At 37.6% G+C, this 20,586-nt stretch overlaps 1 protein-coding gene across 1 annotated transcript in view; it reads left to right on the top strand.

Moving 5' to 3' along the window:
• Positions 1 to 19,504, top strand: part of PDCD6IP (programmed cell death 6 interacting protein) — an 85,156-nt gene extending 65,652 nt beyond the window's left edge. Inside the window, exons 13-18 of the mRNA XM_055321145.1 lie at positions 4,190 to 4,438; positions 4,785 to 4,919; positions 6,761 to 6,855; positions 12,809 to 12,932; positions 14,669 to 14,859; positions 15,964 to 19,504. Coding sequence (XP_055177120.1) covers positions 4,190 to 4,438; positions 4,785 to 4,919; positions 6,761 to 6,855; positions 12,809 to 12,932; positions 14,669 to 14,859; positions 15,964 to 16,138 — 969 coding nt within the window. The 3' untranslated portion in view covers positions 16,139 to 19,504. The remainder of the gene's footprint in view (positions 1 to 4,189; positions 4,439 to 4,784; positions 4,920 to 6,760; positions 6,856 to 12,808; positions 12,933 to 14,668; positions 14,860 to 15,963) is intronic.
• Positions 19,505 to 20,586: the final 1,082 nt, after the last annotated feature.

Raw genomic sequence — 20,586 nt, forward strand, 5'->3', positions numbered from 1 at the left:
TTAATTGATTGATATATTTGGCAGCCCCCACATTTGGGGCATATATATTGAGATTGTTAAGTCCTCTTGTTGGATAGATCCTTTAAGTATGATATAGTGTCCCTCTTCATCTCTCACTGTAGTCTTCGGGGTAAATTTTAGTTTATCTGATATAAGGATGGCTACCCCTGCTTTCTTTTGAGGACCATTTGAATGGCAAATGGTTCTCCAACCTTTTATTTTCAGGCTGTAGGTATCCTTCTGTCTAAAATGAGTCTTTTGTAGACGGCAAATAGATGGGTCCTGCTTTTTTATCCCGTCTGAAACCCTGCACCTTTTGATGGGGTCATTAAGCCCGTTCACGTTCAGAGTTACTATTGACAGATATGAGTTTAGTGTCATCATGATATCTATTCAGTCCTTGTTTTTGTGGATTGTTCCACTAGGCTTCTTCTTAAAGGGGAATTTTAAGAGTCCCCCTTAAAATTTCTTGCAGAGCTGGTTTGGAGGTCACATATTCTTTCAGTTCCTGCCTGTCTTGGAAGCTGTTTATCTCTCCTTCCATTCTGAATGAGAGCTTTGCTGGATAAAGTATTCTTGGTTGCATGTTCTTCTCATTTAGGACCTTGAATATATCCTGCCAGCCCTTTCTGGCCTGCCAGGTCTCTGTGGAGAGGTGCTATTACTCTAATACACCTCCCCGTAAAAGTCAGGGACTTCTTGTCTCTTGCTGCTTTAAGGATCTTCTCTTTATCTTTGGAATTTGCAAGCTTCACTATTAAATGTCGAGGTGTTGAACGGTTTGTATTGATTTTAGGGGGGGATCTCTGTATTTCCTGGATCTTAATGCCTGTTTCCCTTCCCAGATTAGGAAAGTTTTCAGCTAGGGTTTGTTCAAATACATATTCTGGCCCTCTGGCCCTTTCGGCGCCCTCGGGAACCCCAATTAAACATAGGTTTTTCTTCCTCAGGCTGTCCTTTATTTCCCTTCATCTATCCTCATGGTGTTTTAATTGTTTGTCTCTTTTTTCCTCAGTTTCCCTCTTTGCCATCAACTTGTCTTCTATGTCACTCACTCGTTCTTCCACCTCGTTAACCCTCCTCGTTAGGACTTCTAGTTTGGATTGCATCTCATTCAATTGGTTTTTAATTTCTGCCTGAATGGATCTAAATTCTGCAGTCATGAAGTCTCTTGAGTCCTTTATGCTTTTTTTCTAGAGCCACTAGTAGCTTTATAATAGTGCTTCTGAATTGGCTTTCTGACATTGAATTGTAATCCAGATTTTGTAACTCTGTGGGAGAGAGGACTGTTTCTGATTCTTTCTTTTGAGGTGAGGTTTTCCTTCTAGTCATTTTGCTCAGTGCAGATGGCCAAAAACAAGTTGTATTGGGAAAAGGAGAAAAAGAGAGGAGAGAAAGAAGGAAAGAAAAGAGAAAAAGAAGAAAGGCAGAAAAAAGAAAAAAGAAGAAAAAGAGAAAGAAAAAGAAAGAAAGCAAAAAGAAAAGGCTGGGGGAAACAAACAGAAATCAAAAAGCAAAAATAAAAAAACCCCAAAAAAACAAAAAACCCAAAAAAACACGGGGGATTATCTTCTGATTCTGTATATTTTAAGTCCCTTGACTTCCCCTGGAACTTGTCCGTCTAGCTGGTCTTCTGGGGGGGGGGCTGTTGTACTGATTTTCAGGTGTTAGCACTTGGGGGAGCTGCTCCGCCCCCTGCCTGGTGCAGGGCTCAGTGGGGGGTTGTTTACCCCGTGAGGCCCCAGGAGGAGCAACCACAGTGGCGGGGCCAGCTCTAGAGCCTCGGATTCAGCTCCCACAGTAACCCCGGAGCTCTCCGTCCGCAGGGCCTGGAGGCTCCAGGGCGGGGCCGGATCTGCTCAGCTCCGGGCAGGAGCGTCCTCGCTGTCCTGGGCCCTCCCGGCCTCTGCCTGTCCCTGGGGAGTCCGGATCCTGGGCTGTGTCCCGGCGCCCTGTGCTCCGGGGCCTGCGCTAGTGGATTCGCGCTCCCGCCCCGCAGCCCCCTCCGCGGAGCCGCCGCCCGAGCCCCTCCGAGCTGCTCCGGATCCCGCCGTGCGCGCTGCAGCCCTTAGGGAGCTCGGCGCACTCTCCCGGGGCGCAGGTGTCTGTTAGTGTCCCCGGGAGCCCGAGGGCATCCCCGCCCTCCTGGGTCCTGCTCCAACTCCCTGCGAGCCCCTTTCCGCCCGGGAAGGTTGGTGCAGCTCCTGCTTCTCCGGGACGGGGCTCTCCTGTCCTGGGGACACTCGCCCCGGCCTCAGCCCGGCTCCCCGCGGGGCCCCTCCCCCTCGGAGGCCTTTTGTTCCTTTATTTCTTTTTCCCCGTCTTCCTACCTTGATAGAAGCGCGAACTCTTCTCACCGTAGCATTCCAGCTGGTCTCTCTTTACATCTCAGGCCGAATTCGTAGATTTTCAGGATGATTTGAAGGTTATCTAGGTAATTTGGTGGGGACAGATGACTTGGGGACCCTACTCTTCCGCCATCTTGCCCCTCCCTCCTAATTTTGTGTTTTGAATGTGTATAAATTCATGATTCAAAAGGTGCATGCAGAGAAATCTCATCTCTATTCTTTCCATCTTGTTCCCATCCACTCTCTATAAGCAACCTTATTTATTAGTTTCTGGTTTTGTCATTAGTGCTTTTTCTTTTGTAAAAAATACATATGCCTACATATATACATAATATGTGTACATGTCTGTTTCTGATTTCCTTTCTCTTACTCAGAATGCAATATGCTATATGTAGCTTTTGCACCTTTTATTTTCATTTAATGATCTATGTTGGAAGTCATTTGGAAACAAGATTTTGATGTACATTGTTGAACATCAGATTCCACTAGATCCCTGAAGCAGACTTGCCATCTCCATCTAGGTGTGATTTTTTTCTCTTCTTCCTTCTGTTGAGAGGGTCTGGGGCTTGAGGCTTCTTGACCTCTAGGAGTCACAGTTCTTTCCACTACACTGGATGTTAAAAGGTGGTGAATTTAAGATAGGACACTTAGCAGATATGGGTGGTAAACAGGCCAAAATTTGGAAGAAGTTCCAAATTTTTCCTCAGGTCTTTAGTTTTCTCAAAGGAAGACTTTCCAAAGGACAGAAATGCTTAAAAACAGGCAGTAGATGGGGATATCCATCGGATTTGGAAATGCCACAGTAACAAGATAGATGTAGATGGAGTTCATGGGTGCCCCCTTCTTCCTCTGTGTTTCCCATCAGCTTACCTTCTCGAGCATCATCAGGGCAAAGCACAGTACAGGGATTGGAGTTGCTGTTCTCCCTGGTGGCCCTAGCAAAAGTGCAGAGATGTGAGTGTGAAAGGGGGCAGCTTGTGAGTGGCATTGGAGGGCACTTGGGCACTGTAACACTGTTACTCTACAGGGTTGTTTATGAATTATGTGGGTGTTAGAGACTGCCTGGGCTGAATCAGATGCAAAACTCTTAATGATATGAAGATATGTACAAGAGCTCTCTTTTTTTCTCTTCCTCTCCCAGTGTATAAAATAAACACATACCTTATAGCTTTTTATCTGTATCTCTGGCTCTTTTTCTTTCTCTAAGATGCTCGCTCCATATATAACTGCATCTCTGTTTCTATCCACATGTCTGTCTCTATCTCTCTCTCCTTCAGTCTCTCCATGTGTCTCCTTAGTTAGGAAAATCTAGGGTATCTCCTTAGTTCACAAAAATATATGTTCTTCTACCTTGAAGCCATGACAGGGACATGGTATATAGTATAGAGTGGTTAAGAGATTGATTTTTGGAGTTAGGCTGACTTAGATCTCAGATTTTGCTTCTGCTCCTTTAGTAGTGGTGTAACCTTAGGCATAACTTAACTTTTCTGAGACCCAGGTTCTGCATCTGTGGAATAGAAGTAATAAATACATAGCCAATGGGATATTGCAAGGATTATATTAAATTGTATTTGTGAAGTGTTTAGGATAGTCCCTGGCACATAGTAAATCATTGTGCTCGCTACTGTTATGATAATTGCTGCCTGCTGTTCCAAGCTGAGTTCACTAAAGGTATAATGATTGTATCTAAGTAAACCTGATGTACAATTGATGCTTGGCTGTCTGAGAAATCATCTGACCCTAAGTGAACCTTTGTATATAATTCCCTTCTGGAAATTGGCTTCTGGGTTTTTTTGGGCAATTAAATGAAGGGATTTTTGTATTTTATTTTAATTGTTTAGGTTGTAAATGTCTTAAAATCCTTATTGACAAATCTCGATGAAGTAAAGAAGGAAAGAGAAGGGCTGGAGAATGACCTGAAATCAGTGAATTTTGACATGACAAGCAAATTTTTGACTGCTTTGGCTCAAGATGGTGTCATAAATGAGGAAGCTCTTTCTGTCACTGAACTGGATCGAATCTATGGAGGTCTTACAACTAAAGTCCAAGAATCTCTAAAGAAACAGGAAGAACTTCTTAAAAATGTTCAGGTAAAATTTATATGCTTTAGTAAGATTTATGTTTAAATCACAGGAAGGATAAACCTGGACTAAATATCTGTTTAGGATTTTGTTTTTTGTAAGTGCTACATATTAATAGAAATCTAATCATTATTGGTTATGTTTTGTTACCTGCTGAATTTGTGGTATTTTTACTTTCAGAAAAGGTTTAAAGTACTGTGTTACCACTAAAGAATATTATATTCTGTAAATTTCAACTAATTTCAGCATGTAATCATATATGATTTTTGTATATAGTCAGAAAAGTATCAAAAATATTGTGAACTCTATTAATTTGGTAAATAAATGTAAATACATAAATATTTCTTTTAACAAGGTCTCACACCAAGAATTTTCAAAAATGAAGCAATCTAATAATGAAGCTAACTTAAGAGAAGAAGTTTTGAAGAATTTAGCTACCGCATATGACAACTTTGTTGAACTTGTAGCTAATTTGAAGGAGGGCACAAAGGTATGAAGTATAAAAAAAATGGTTAAGCAGTACAGCTGGGAAAATACGGTTTGAGAAGTTAACTAATGTTTCTAGGTGGACATTATTCTTGAACTTCCTAGTTTTAATGACTTTTGCTTCTGAGAGGCTTGTTATAAGTGAGAGAAAGCTTATGAAGGTGGTGATATTTCATGGGGCAGTTTGAAGAATGAATTGTATATTTTACCAGGCAGAAAGAGGGTATCGGAATTTCAGGTAAAGAAAACTAGTATAGAGATGTCAGAAGCTAGTGACACTTTTTGGGGGGAAAGAAAAGAAAGAAAGTTGACTAATAAAAAAACTTTTTAAAAAGATTTTATTTATTTGTGAGGGAAGAGAGCTTGCTCGAGTGAAGCAGTGGGGAGGGGCTCATGGGAGGGGTAGGAAAAAGGACAAGCAGACTCTGTGCTGAGCATAGAGCCCAACATGGGGCATCTGACAACCCTGACATCATGACCTGAGCTGAAATCAAGAGTCAGATGCTTAATCGACTGAACCACCCAGGCACCGTAGAAATTGAGTAATTTGAGTGGATTATGAGGGAATGGGAGTAGTCAAAGCTGATCTGTGATGGGGAAGAGAGGAGAGGGTATAGCCTTTATACTCTGTGCTGATGGTGCTAATGGATAATAGTAGACTTGTGATCTGCCTGAGTCTCAGGGTGCCTACTAAATTGTTAATTATTTTTTGCCTTTCCTTAATAGCTTGGGGGAATGATTATATTTGTTTTTACCATTGACTTTGCTTTTGAGGGAACAAGTGATTTTTATTTTTTTCAGATACATGATACCTTGTGTTTCAACTCTATAATGATTATTGAATAAAATTATCTTGATACAAATATAGTGGATATAAAGTAAAAGCCTCTGAAGAGTGGGTAGAAATACTACAAAGCCTTGGAAATAGAAGAATAAGACACTTATTTTATTAATTTATTATTTTATTTTTATTTTTTATTTTTTTTTTAATTTTTTTTTTTTTTTATTTATTTATGATAGTCACAGAGAGAGAGAGAGAGAGAGAGAGAGAGGCAGAGACATAGGCAGAGGGAGAAGCAGGCTCCATGCACTGGGAGCCCGACGTGGGATTCGATCCCGGGTCTCCAGGATCGCGCCCTGGGCCAGAGGCAGGCGCCAAACCGCTGCGCCACCCAGGGATCCCTAATTTATTATTTTATTGAGATTTTATTTATTTACTCATGAGAGACAGAGAGAGAGAGAGAGAGAGGCAGAAACACAGGCAGAGGGAGAAGCAGGCTCCCTGCAGGGAGCCCAGTGTGGGTGGGACTCGATCCTGGGACCCTGGGACCGTGCCCTGAGCCAAAGGCAGAAGCCCAACCACTGAGCCACCCAGGCATCCCTAAGACACCATTTTAATTTGATTTAAAACGCTTTGTTGAAATAGATAAGCTGAGAAAACTCTTCAGAGAGCCTTTGGAAGTACTTCTGAGGGTTTCTGAAGTGATGCTTGTATTTCTGAAGTGAATGTGCAAATCTAATCCTTTCACTTAATAGGTTTCATGTCTTTATTAAGTAATTGACTTTTCTTTAGCGATTGAGAGCATACTCCTGATCATGAAACTTATAATTTGTTCCACTTAATTTTTGATGACAAGTGTTCTCTAGAAATGATTTATTTTTATTTTTTTAGGAATATTAGATCGTATTTAATATAAAGTTGAATCTCCATAGTATGCCTGTCTCCTAAAGAGGATTTTAGTTCCTTAGCTTTAGTCGTGATTAACAAATGAGCTTTAGATTGTGTTCCTCTTTAGATTAAAAAATTGTTCTGGTTTATTACTTGTATTTCTTCTTTGCTTACAGTTTTACAATGAGCTGACTGAAATCTTGGTCAGATTCCAGAACAAATGCAGTGATATAGTGTTTGCACGGAAGACAGAAAGAGATGAACTCTTAAAGTAAGTTTATTTTGTGTATCAAATTGTAGAGTACTTTTCTTTTGAAAAGTTGTACGTGGAGACTTTGGGTGATGAACTTGGCAGTATGAGGTAGGAATTTCCTTCCTTTCCTCCTGGACATTTCCAAAGCAATAAGCAAGCTGCATGATCTGAGAATAAACAAAAAGGTGTAGTAACTTTAGGTGTCGGAAGCACACTGACGTTACAGAAATGATAACATGACAGTTCAGGATATCAGATCTCAGAAATGCCAATAAACATAAGTAGTTTACTTTGAAATAGCAAATAGGTCCCTTACATATAAAACTGAAGGTACAGAATATTGGGTAGACATGGTGAATAGCTTAGAAAACATCAGCTTATTGCCCTTCTTAAGGAGCCTGCTGAGAAAGCTGGACCAGATAGGGCTCATTCCATGCTGAGTGACCAGTAGAGTTGACACAGCATTGGTACAGAGATACAGTATTCTTAAAAAAGGTGAAAAAAATGAACAAAATTTTAATAAAACCTAATAGATGGAGAATATTCACCAGAATAACATCACAGAACAGATGAAAATTCTGAATGGATATTTATCATGAATTAAAAAAAAAAAGGTTAGGAAGCAATCACCCTCAGGAATATGATACACAGAAATGCCAGAGCCAAAGATGGTGAGTAGATAGGACATGATAAAATGTGAAGTGTCAGGTTTCAGGAAACAAGTAGAAGAGAGAAGGACAAAACCATCACTAATACAAGATGAAATGGGAAGGAGCAAAAAGGAGAATAGACAGTGAAGAAGATACAGGAACACAGATTAGAAAAGAGGAAATCAAAGAAAATAAAGCCAAAGCAAAAAAAGAAAGATTAGCGAGAAGATGATGGGCAAGAAAGATTCAAATATATGCAAAATTGAATTCCCCTGAAAGAAGAGAAACCAAAACCATGAACAGAAGAAATATTTAACAGTATTACTCAAGAATATTTTCCTAAAATAAGCAAAGGCTTGTTGAAAATAAATATTTTATGGTCAAGAAAAATGAATAACAACTGTCAACATGAAGGCGTATTATTAGCCTTAAAAGATAATGGCAGAATCCTTTTAGGCAATTGGGCAAAAAGATGAAGTCCATTTATGAAAAGGTGAAAAGTTTAGGCTCATAGCACTGCATGCTAGAGGAGAGAGGAGTGATCGCTACTGGAGCTCAAGGGAAGCAAGTAAGAGCCAAGGATTTTATATCCAGTCAGACTGTCCTGCACGTGTATACAGAACCATATGCTCATTAGTCATGAAAGGGAAGAACTCAACTCTTCTATTCACAAGTCTTGAGCCCCGCAGCTAACCCAACCGTTTATTCACCTCTGTTCACATTTAAACTGTTCTTCATAGAAGTTGTTGGAGAAATTATCAAAGAGCTACCTCTCTCCACCTCCTAAGAAAGAGCAGTGTTGTTTTTACAGTTTTTCTACTAAACCTTTAAAAAGCAAATAATCAAAGTGCTTTTTAAATGATTTCTGAGGTTTAAAAAAACTCCTCCAAATTTAGTCTTGTTATGATTAGTCTTGTTATAGTTATGGCAAAGAAGAAAGGTACAGAACAGTATAAAGTATGCTTTTTTGTGTAAAAAGGGAGAAACTAAAATATACATTTGAATTGGTTTATTTTTAGGTCAGGAAGCTCTGGTCAGTTTCATAAGGAAGAATAGTGTGGATCTGGGGGTGTGAGTGGTGGAGTGGGAACTTGCAGATAAGAGTCTTTGACTCACTTTTTAGTTTTTGAAGCAAGTGAACACATTACCTTTTCAGAAAGTTATGTGAAATTAAAGAATTAATGGGACTTCATATGTTTTTATAGCCTCATCCAAGTCTGATTTTTATTTTTCTGACTGTACAGTCAAATTTTCAGATACATTCCCTGCTGCCCATCTTAAAAAAAAAAAAAAAAGCTATAGGACCCTTTGCTCAAGCTTCGTCTTATAGAGATGTCTGGTTTGTAAAACAAAGATGGATCTGGCTCAGATGCAAGCAGGGTGAGGGGCTTGGAGCAAGACCTTTTGTCCCCTTTCCTTTCCTTCATCCAGATAAGCAGCTGCCATTGAGATGACTGTATAGGACCGTTAAATTCTGTAGCTCAGGACCAAGTGAGAGCCAAAAAAGATTTCTTAGTTTAGATTAGAGGTTGGCAAACTACACTGTCCAGGTCAAGTCAAGCCCGCTGCTTATTTTTGTAAAGTTTTACCGGAACATATCCATGTTCTTCATGTTTTACATGTTTTCTATGGCTAGCTTTGCACTAACAGCATTCTTGTGTGTGTGACAGAGTCCTTATATTCTGTAAAGCTGAAAATACTTGCTGTCTGGCTCTCTACACAAAAAGTTTTGCAAACCCTCGTTGGAATCATTTTATTGTCCATGATAATATACTTTCTAGTTGCATGTACTGTTAGTTTCTCCACTTAAATCTTCAGTGTTTTATAGGCTAACATACCTGTTTTTAGAATTGTGTAGTGTAATAGGAGTTCATGGCTTAGGAAGAAATTTGGGGATATTTTCATTTTCAAATATTTCATAATTCATATCTCTAGCTTGAAAATTAGGTTGTTACTATTTGCATGTGTATTTCTATATTTATACTATGAACAAAATCATTTCTGAGATAGTCATCTACTTGTCAAGTGGTTTTAGCTTGGTGATGAAAAGGTAAATGAAGGATGGGAAAGTAGGCTGAATAGACATAACATTAGCTTTTATAGTTTATTTTGTTAAAATCACTCTTAATACTGAGGGCCTAAGTTCCTTAAAGCATGTTTATTGACTATAAAATAAAAACACAACAAAAGTATACATAAGCGTACATCTTACTGAACTTTCACAAACTGAATACAGCAATGCATCAAGTGCTTAGATCAATTCACAGAACATTCTCAGCACCACAGGAGCATCATCCATGCATCCATGCAGTCATTACCTACTTTCCCCAGGGCAACCATTGTTCTTACTCTGAGAATGTAGATGAGTTTCTCCTATTCTGCACTGTATATTAGTGGAATCGCATGTACTCTTTTGTAACTAGTCTACAGTCAGCATTGTGTTCGTGAGACTCATCCATACAGTTGTGTGTAGTTGTATATCTTTAGTTTTCTTTTTTTTTATCTTTAATTTTCATATTTGGGCATATTTCATTGTGTGAATATGCCATGAGCTACATATATATTCTACTGTTGTTATTGGAGTAGTACGTAGTTTTGGCCACTATATTATGAGTAGTGTGAGCATGAATGTTCTAAAACATAAATCTTCAGTTTTGCTGGTAAAAGAAGAGAAACAAACCAAATGTCCAGGGCTGATGAAATAAATAAAGCTTCATCTGTGTAGTGAAAGTACTATGCAGCAACATACGCCATTTAAAATTTCCAGTAGCCACATTTTAAAAGCCAAATAGGGAAAGTTAATTTCAAAAATATATTTTGTTTAGGCTTGTAATACCCAAAATATTATAATTTAAGCATATAATTATAAAAATTATATATGAGATATTTTACTTTTTTTCAGACTAAGTCTTGGAAATTTGGTGTGTAGTTTCCCCTTACAGTATGTCTCAGTTCACACAGGCCACATTTCATGTGTTTAATAGCCACACGGACTAGTTCTGGATCCTGAGCAGATACATGTGGTGCTGTTGGGTATATATCTAAGAGTGAGATTGCTAGGTGAGATGGTATATATGCATATTGAACTTCAGTTGAAACTACTGGTTTTCCAAAGTGGTTGTACTAATTTATATTTCTACTAGTAGTGTATGAGAGTTGGTTGCTCTATATTTTTGCTATTAGCTCTTCTGGTGGGTGTGTAGTGTTATTTCATTGTGGTTTTAATTTTCATTTTCTTCATGACTTACACGTCTTCTTTATAGTAAGTATGCAAAAAGAGTAAATATTTTACTCTGAACTTTACCTTCTTTTCACTAATGATTTAAAACTAATGTCAGTAATGATGGTTGTTGGCATCGAAATACTAGTAGTATTTTATTTCATGTATTTTTGTTTATGATATTAGTCTCATGATTTAATAACTGAGTTATATAGGAAATTTTCTTTTGTCCTGTAAGTTTGTTGTCTATTGGACAACAAAAACTCTCTGGAGTTTACCAAAGATAAAAATATTATGTTAAGGTTTTATGATATAATTACATGTTAGATATATTTTTAATATACTCAAATATCTAATTAACTAATTGTAATTATATGAATTATAACAAAATAAAAATTTCAATATGATTAAATATATTTAGTTATATGAGATATATGCATAAATTATTTCAACATGTGACCTTTTTGAATTTTAATATTGATTAAAAACTTTATGTTGTAAGCACTTACTATAAACTTCAAATGTTAAGTATTTTTGGTTTCTTGATAAATGGGTATTCGCTTTCTTTATACAGAGAGTGACTGATTTGAGAGTGAAAGCATGGTCTCTGGGACTCTGGGAGTTGCAGTTAATTGTTACCTCGGCAACAGGTGTTGTTGCAGACACACGGCTTGCCACATTTACTTATCTGTTTATATGAATCAGTGCAGGTAGAAGTTGATCAATACCATGTGTTTCATAGGGTGTATTTTTAAAAAAATATTTAATTCACGAGAGACACACAAAGAGAGTCAGAGACACAGACAGAAGGAGAAGCAGACTCCTCGCAGGGAGCCTGATGTGGGACTCGATCCCAGGAACCCACAAGCACACCCTGAGCTCAAGGCAGACACTTAACCACTGAGCCACCCAGGCGTCCCCATAGAGTGCATTTTACCTTAGGGTTTTGGTTAGTGAGATTTTGGGATGGATTCCAATGTATTATTAGAGGGGACTTTAAAATATTTTTCTAAATTTTAATACTAAATTTTAATAGTCCTTTCAACACTCTTATCATGCATTTACCTTAGTTATAGATTATGAGGTATCTTCTTTTTAAATATTTTATTTATTTATTTGAGAGAGAGCTCTCAAGAGCAGGGGGAGGGGCAGAGGGAGAGGAAGAAGCAGATTACCTGCTGAGCAGGGAGCCTGATGTTGGTCTTGATCCCAGGACTTGGGATCATGACTTGAGCTGAAGGCAGACGCTTAACTGACTGAGCCACCCAGGCACCCCATGATCTATCTTTTAACATAAAATATCTCAGTGCTGCGTTTCTTTAATATCTTCAGAAAATTTTCATCAAGAAATTTGCATAATGGTTTGAATAGGTTAGCTTTCTCACCTGTTGTGTTTTGTTTTCTGTAAACACCAATATGCTATATATAGCTAGCTGACTGTGAGCAGTTGCGGTTTTCTGATAACTTTTAGATATGCTAGTTAGTTATGTTAGGAGTTTCCCATCTAGAGGATGACTTCTTTTTTTTTTTTTTTTTAAAGATTTTTTTTTTTAATTTTTATTTACTTATGATAGTCACAGAGAGAGAGAGAGAGAGAGAGAGAGAGAGAGAGAGCAGAGACACAGGCAGAAGGAGAAGCAGGCTCCATGCACCGGAAGCCCGACGTCGGATTCGATCCCGGGTCTCCAGGATCGCGCCCTGGGCCAAATGCAGGCGCCAAACCGCTGCGCCAAACCGCTGCGCCACCCAGGGATCCCCTAGAGGATGACTTCTTACTAGAGAGTAGGCAGTCTTTTAAAATGCTTTCCCAGTTTGACGTGTTCCTTACTCCAGCTATAACTGTGATCTCTGAAAAAGTTTACCTTTTTTCCTAGTCCTTCAGAAATAGAAAAAGAACTAACTTCATTTTATTGAATACTAGGAAAAAAGATTTAAGTTAGTTCTAGTCAAGAACAGAAATGTATATTTTAAAATACCATCATTGTTTTGAGTCTATTTTCTGTTTCATATGTAAAGAGAAGAAAAGTTTTGAAAAGACCTGGTATTTTATATGTGTTGTTTTTTAAAATTGTTAATTCCTAACACTTGTGTCTTTAATAAGGGACTTGCAACAAAGCATCGCCAGAGAACCTAGTGCTCCTTCAATTCCTACACCTGCATACCAGTCTTCTCCAGCAGGGGGACACGTGCCAGCTCCTCCAACACCAGCGCCAAGAACCATGCCGGTTAGTAAGCAACCACAGTTTTGTTTTTTTTTTTCTTCATAAATTTATTTTTTATTGGTGTTCAATTTGCCAACATACAGAATAACACCCAGTGCTCATCCCGTCAAGTGCCCACCTCAGTGCCTGTCACCCAGTCACCCCCAACCCCGCCCACCTCCCCTAGTTCGTTTCCCAGAGTTAGGAGTCTTTCATGTTCTGTCTCCCTTTCTGATATTTCCCTCTCATTTTTTCTCCTTTCCCCTTTATTCCCTTTCACTGTTTTTTATACCCACCATTTGCTTCGATGTGGATGGAACTGGAGGGTATTATGCTGAGTGAAATAAGTCAATCAGAGAAGGACAAACATTATATGGTCTCATTCATTTGGGGAATATAAAAAATAGCAACCACAGTTTTTAAAGTTTGCTTGCTCGCTTTAAGATAAAACAGGAGGCTTTACATTGGAAAGATCCGGTGGTTACCCGTTTTCATCAGGTGACCAACCTTCTGATGTTTTGTAATATAACTCAGCATCATTCATGAATTCGTGCCAGAAAAGGTTTAACTTGAATCTAGTCAAATCTTTAGAACCACCTTTCAGTTTATAGCAAATACAGTGATAAAACAAGAAGTGAGACATTTGACTTTGTCTTTTCTAAAAGTGAATGTCATGGAAAGAAAAAAATAGGTGTGGGGCATTCTGGTTTAAAAGAGAGGAAAGATTCATAATAATCACACTACATTAACCTCTATTGGATCTTGGTTCATAAAAACTCATTTCAGAGCTTTTTTTGGTGCCAAGTAGGGAAACTTGAATATGGATTGGATACTCGATAACATTAGGAAATAATTGTTCATTTCCTTAGGGTGAAATGGTATTGTGATTATGTAAGAATATTAGGACTTGAATATGGATTGGATACTCGATAACATTAGGAAATAATTGTTCATTTCCTTAGAGTGAAATGGTATTGTGATTATGTAAGAGAATATTAGGACTTGTATGGTACAGTCTTTAGAACTTTACAGTTTTTTTTTTTTTAAAGATTTTATTTATTTATTCATGAGAGAGACAGAGAGAGGCAGAGACATAGGCAGAGGGAGGAGAAGCAGGCTCCGTGCAGGGAGCCCGATGTGGGACTCGATCCTGGGAATCTGGGATCAATCTCTGAGCCAAACGCAGACACCAAACCGCTGAGCCACCCAGGCATCCCTAGCTTTACAGTTTTTAGTCATGAAGTTTGCAACTTACTTTCACATGGTTCTGCAAATATGTAGGTTGAAAAATACATGGCCATAGCTATAAAAGTAAACATGGCCAAATGTTAATAATTACTGTATTTAATTGGTAAATCTGTGCTTGTTTATTATACTATTCTTTTAAGTTTTTGGGTGTTTGAAATGTTTGTATAAAAAATTTGTGGCCAGGAGGAGATTATAGTAATAAACTGTACCTGATTTGTTCCTTCCTCCCATCTCAAATGTCTAACCATTGATGGGAGCAGTAATCAGTAAATGATTAAATATTAGGCATCAGGAAGAGAGCAGTAGCTGTGGAATATACACAAATTAGAGAATTACTCCTCAGCTATGATACATTTCTAGAGTAATAAGTCAACATTTAAAAATGGAAATTAGAAATGTATTTTGTTGGATTCTGGAGTTTCTCATATGCTCTTATTTATTTTAACTGATAGTAATTGTAATTTGACAGAAACATGAAACATTTTGTCATCAATGTTGACTTTTTCTTACAGCCTGCTAAGCCCCAACCCCCAGCCCGGCCTCCACCTCCTGTGCTTCCAGCAAATCGAGCTCCTCCTGCTACTGCTCCAGCTCCAGTGGGGACGGGCACAGCCCCACCAGCTCCATCACCTGCTCCTGGCTCAGCAGCTCCCCCTCCACAGGCCCAGGGACCCCCATATCCTACCTATCCAGGATATCCCGGGTAAGGCTGAAACTGCATATGTGAATGAATTGACTAATGTTTCTAGTACCGGTTAATCTTTTAAAAACAGGGTCACCTCTTCTCTGAATGAAGGTATCATGAATGAATAAGCTACATTATCAGCTTACACAAATAAAAATAATGTTATAGGCACTAATTTGACCATTTCTTGTTTATGTTTTGAATTTTTATGTGCTGGGCTTATCTTAAATATATCTCTTCTTTATGGAATGCAGTATTTGTTTCCTTGCTCATCTTTATTTTGGTGATAAGTGGATTGGCACCTTTTCTGGACTTAGCATAGCAAGACAGATAAGGCCTTGTTTATGTACCTGTACTTTGAAACATTGGCATTCTGAAAGACTGTTGAACATGACTATATCTAATTATGGCATGTGCTTTCTTTAAAGAAAAGCTTTCTTTGTGATAATTTTTTAATCTTAAAAATCCAGACATTTGACTACCTCTTAAGATGTGCTCCAAACTTTGCTTTGTAAGTACATTCTTTGAAATATTAATATTAAAACTTTGTTAACAGTGAATTTATGTGCATAAGAGTGAATATTGAATCTTGTGAATTAGGAATTTTAAGTTGCTACATTAAAAAGAGGGTTCTCATTTTTATTCCTTGTTAAAGAAATTTTAAAAAAAATATTTATTTAATCATGAGAGAGAGGCAGAGACATAGGCAGAGGGAGAAGCAAGCTCCCTGCGGGGAGGGGAGCCCAATAGGGACTCGATTCCAGGACTCTGGGATCACGTCCTGAGCTGAAGAAAGACGCTCAACCACTGAGCCATCCAGGCATCCCCATTTTTATTCCTTGTTAACAGTTGAATAGTCTTATTTCCGTCAATAGTATTATTTTTGGGATAGTATTAAACACTCGATATTCTTTCATCTCAAGTATTAATAGGATAGGAACACTTTTCTCTAATAAGTACCTTGAAATAGTTGTTTTTTCTTCCTACTGTTGTCTGCTGGACTGAGAAAAAGAGAAAAATGACTTTCTTAAAAAAAAAACTTGGTTTTAGAATAATTGTTATGTTTCATTTTCCAGTATTTGATTTACCAATCCATTTTTTTGTTTGTTTTCTTTCCATCAGGTATTGCCAAATGCCCATGCCCATGGGCTATAATCCTTACGCATACGGCCAGTATAATATGCCATATCCGCCAGTGTATCACCAGAGCCCTGGACAGGCTCCATACCCAGGACCCCAGCAGCCTTCATACCCCTTCCCTCAGCCCCCACAGCAGTCTTACTATCCACAGCAGTAATATGTCATCTCAGAAGCTCAACTGGTTCAGTTCAAAGGGAAAGAAGTACCAACCCTGCAATAAATGTACTAAACTCTATGCTCTGGTTAATATAATGTACTCTGTTGTACTGAACACAGTGTATAATTTCTGTCTGTGGCTGAAAGCTAAAAACTGTGTTCCACATTTGATTGCACACTGAGAGATGCTGCTGTTGCAGTATAAACACTATAATAGGTATAATAGAATTTGAAATAAATTACATTTCTGTTCATAAAAGTTGAAAATGAGAAATTAAACCCACAAGTGAAACATTTGAAGTTATTATACTTATGTCTACATAAGACGTGGTTGGGACATCAGATACTTATAATGATGGTTTAAGTACTGATATTCAAGAAAAGTAAGTTTTCTTTCTCTTTTGGTTTATCAGTTTGGTTTAATTTCCATTATACTATTTTGCATAATCAAAGCATTGTAAATCTTATAATTTAAAAATAAATTACTTAAGAACAGTTGTCATTGTTATGTTTTGTCATTGATTCTCATTACTGTCTAATTTCTTTCTGGTATTAGTCTCTCATTTTATATGTACATAAGTTAAACAGATAACTGTGTTTAAGTGCATGATTAGTGCAAGTTAATGGGTTTATAGGAAAACCAAAAGAATAGTACCATAATTTATCTTTCATATGCTGATTAGTAAATAAATTTTGACATTTATTTTGAAAAGTCCTATAATGTGGAAGAAACACAATTGCTACCAAAGATTCTTCAAATAAATATACAAATAAATATGTATATTTAAAGTTTTATCATTAGTTTCTCCAAGAAATGGATATAAATTCTGATAAATAATTCTTTCCTTTTTTTCATAACCTGGTTAAAATAAATACATATCATTGACAGTACTATCTAATGTAATGGAATTGTTTTAAAGAAAATTTACTGTACCCTTCTATTCCTTTTTCCACCTTACTGTCTTAACTTAGTAACATTTAATGCACAATGTATATGAATAGATATAAGCCCTTTCTTTTTTATGCTCCTAAAAAATTAGACTGTTTTATAATTCAGGGAGCATACAAAAACAATTGTTGGGAGCATATGCCAGTTCTGGACGAGGCTGTATATTGAATATTAATCTCCGCTCTTTAGGATAATTAATCACTGTATAGACCTCAGTAAAAATAGTGAGACATGCATCATGGAGTGAGTAAATGAGAAAGGAATGAGTTGTCTAATAGTGGGATCTGTTTTGTTTGAGGTTCATGTCTGAACACAGGCATATGACCAGATTTCCAATGACTGTTTATTTTTTAAGTCTTGATGCTCACCTTTTCTTGCATTATTGTTACATTTAAACAATACTGTCATTTGGTCCACTGTTCTTTTTTCCTTGACAGTTTGGGTTTATATTTTAAATGTTGGGCTGAAGGTGTGACTGTAAAAGGGAGTGTATTGGTTAAAAAATATATGTACATTAAAAAAAAAAACTTACTTTGTTGTTGTACGTAGAAAACATGGCATGTTACTCTAATATAAATGACCTTTCCCATGGAATATTGAAATTGGTTTAAAGTCCAATAGTTAAAACCTTGGCAAAAGTAGTTTTTTACATATCATAGCTAAATATTATTAATGTAGAATCATCAAACTATGGCATAGGCTTGTTTGATTCTTATGTAAAAGATATTAAAGTTCTACATTATTATTCAAGGTATCATATACTAATATGAAATACGCAATGAGAGTTAAGGGTATTCCAAATTGCTACAAATTCTTACTAATGCAGAAAAAACAAAAACAAATTGGCCTGAATATTCTCTTGGGGGAAAGAAGGCAGTAAGAAGAGTAAGCTCATCAGAGGGGCAAAAGAGGTTATAAGGTGCTTAGCCCCATTCCCTGTGCTGAGCTAGGCCTGCTCCCAGAGAGCCATGGAAGAAGATTGTTGCGAAACTGTTAGAAAGGAGGCTCCAAAGCCCCAAGTGGTAGCCTCTTCCAGCATGGCTGACTCACTCAAAGCCTTTTTAATGCAATAACGCAGACCCAGTCCCTCTTGACAGTTCACTCATCCTTTAGATAATTGAGGATACTTTATTTTGATCCCATCTGGGTACAGATGACCAGATTTCTGCAGCCCATCATTGCTGGGGCTGTCTTCATAGCCTTTCTAGTTTCACTAGGATAGCTCATGGAAAAAAGTTTCTCTTAACATCTGTTTTGCATTCTAGCAAACAAGGAAGCCCTCCCTGGGATTATTTTTGTTACCAGAATTTGCTCTTTGCTTGACTTCTGTAACACACATAATACCCTAAAAAGTTGTTAAGGGCAATGCTATTTATTTAGAGGTAGGAAAGCTGTCAACTCTGGTTCAGGTATGTTGTTATCTATGGCTTTTTGATTATTTTCCTAAACTAAAGAAACCATTCCCAGACCATTTATGTTTGGGTTTGGAATACTGTTTTTAAAATGGACTGTAGGTAGTGAAGCTCTGCATCGAGCTAGTCAGAAGTGGGGAAAAGCCTCACTTCTCTTATTTCTGGTTCCTAGTTGGAGACAAATGGCTTGACTTCTCAGTCTAGTGTAAAATATTGGTCTACTCCTATGTCCTTTGGTCTTTATTCTCGATTAAGAAAAACAGTCACATATCACTGCAAACCAGTCAATCTTTGTGAGATATTCTTGTACCCATCCCCCTAGCTTCTTTGCAGTTTATAATCTCTCCTTCCCCAAGTGTAATTAAGAACTTCACAGAACCTTCTGTCCCTGACATTCTAGCTCAGTCAGCAGCCTTTGTAGTTAAAACAGATTTTAAAAATGTTTTCTGTTAGAGCTTTACAAAGTTTGCAAAAGTGCTTTATACACATTTTCTAATTTCATAAATAAAATGCAGTTAAGTAGGTTTCAGTTTGCTAATGGGGATTTTTTTTTTCTTTTAATGATCAGTATATCTTGAAGAATCTTGCTACAACCTAGTGGCATCTCTCTTTGTAAACACTTCTGCAATTATTAGTTGATGTCACACTACAGAACAGGATACAAAGTAGGGGAAAACTGCTATAGTGTTAAAATTACTACTATAAAAAATAGACTGTAGAACTAAATGATTGATTATAAGATTTACATGGAAGAGCTAAGAAGGAAAAATTATATTTTTAAAGAAAAAGAGAATATTCAGGCTTTATTTCTGGTATGAAGTTTATATTTTTTAAAAAAAATCCTATATTATCACACCAGAGATTTTAGATTCTTTTCTGGTTACAAACATTGCTGGTAGTTGGATTATATTTTTATTGTATTCATTTCTCTTAGGGGGAAAATTGTAAAGCAACAAAAAAGGTTCCAGATGAATGTATCCTAGAAATAAAAATTGAAAGATTCTTACTTGCTTGGAGTATGAATTCTTATTTGAAGTTTTATCCTTCAGCTTTATAGTTTCTGCAGTTTATTTGACAAATGGTGGTTTGGGAAATAAAATACCCACTTTGACTAAATGCATGAGACAGCGTTTGAATGTCTTCTTACAGCGGTCAGCCCCATACTTTATTATGAATGGACCATGTTTTTCATTACTTATGATTTGCCCTAGTTCTTTGAGATGAAGAATCTCTTTAAGTGTAATTTTGGGGGTTGATTTTTGGAAATGTGTAGCATATTATGTTCACTTGGTTAGGAAAGGGGAGATGGTGAAATGTGTTCATCTCTTATTTTTAAAGTTTTTTGAAATGTGTTCATCTTTTAAAACATTTATTTTCTTCCTACTGCCATGTTTTAAGGTCAGATGCAACTGTTTTATTATGTAGCTCACAATGCACAATTTATCAGAAAATGTGTCAATGTTGTATGTCTTCCAAATTTGTTGAACAAGCCGGCCCCAGGAATGAATCAAGTCTGGATCCCTGTTATCTAAAATTAATTTATTTATAAGATTTTATTTATTTATTCATGAAAGACACACAGATAGAGACACAGGCTCCATGCAGGGAACCTGATGCGGGACTCGATCCCAGGACCCCAGGATCATGCCCTGGGCCTAAGGCAGATGCTTAACCGCTGAGCCACCCAGTGTCCCCTTATATAAATTTTAAATATATCAGATGGGCATAGTTAAATCTTAACTTCTGTTTTCACTTATCTGGCATCCGGGTTGGAGAGTACGGAGATCACTCTAGGGGCTTGGGCACCAAGATGTCTGTGATGAGAGGCCAGTGGAGGCCTCAGGGCCCCTGCCTGGCAATGGGTTGTGTTGCAGCCTAAAGGGAAAGGAGCAGCTCCGTGTGCCTGGGTGGCTTTAGCATTTATTCTGGCACGTGGAGCTGGCTTAGGAACTGTGGTGAGCAGGCAGGAACTTGTCCACACCCTGCACTGAGAGCCTCAGGCTACTGCCAACCAGTGTCCCCATCGGCTGACAGGCTTGTGTTTATAGATAATCAGTCCGGGCACATCCAAGTTGTCTGCCTTAGCAT

This window comes from Nyctereutes procyonoides, unplaced genomic scaffold (genome assembly GCF_905146905.1).
Source record: "Nyctereutes procyonoides isolate TBG_1078 unplaced genomic scaffold, NYPRO_anot_genome, whole genome shotgun sequence".
NCBI classification, from domain to species: Eukaryota; Metazoa; Chordata; class Mammalia; order Carnivora; family Canidae; genus Nyctereutes; species Nyctereutes procyonoides.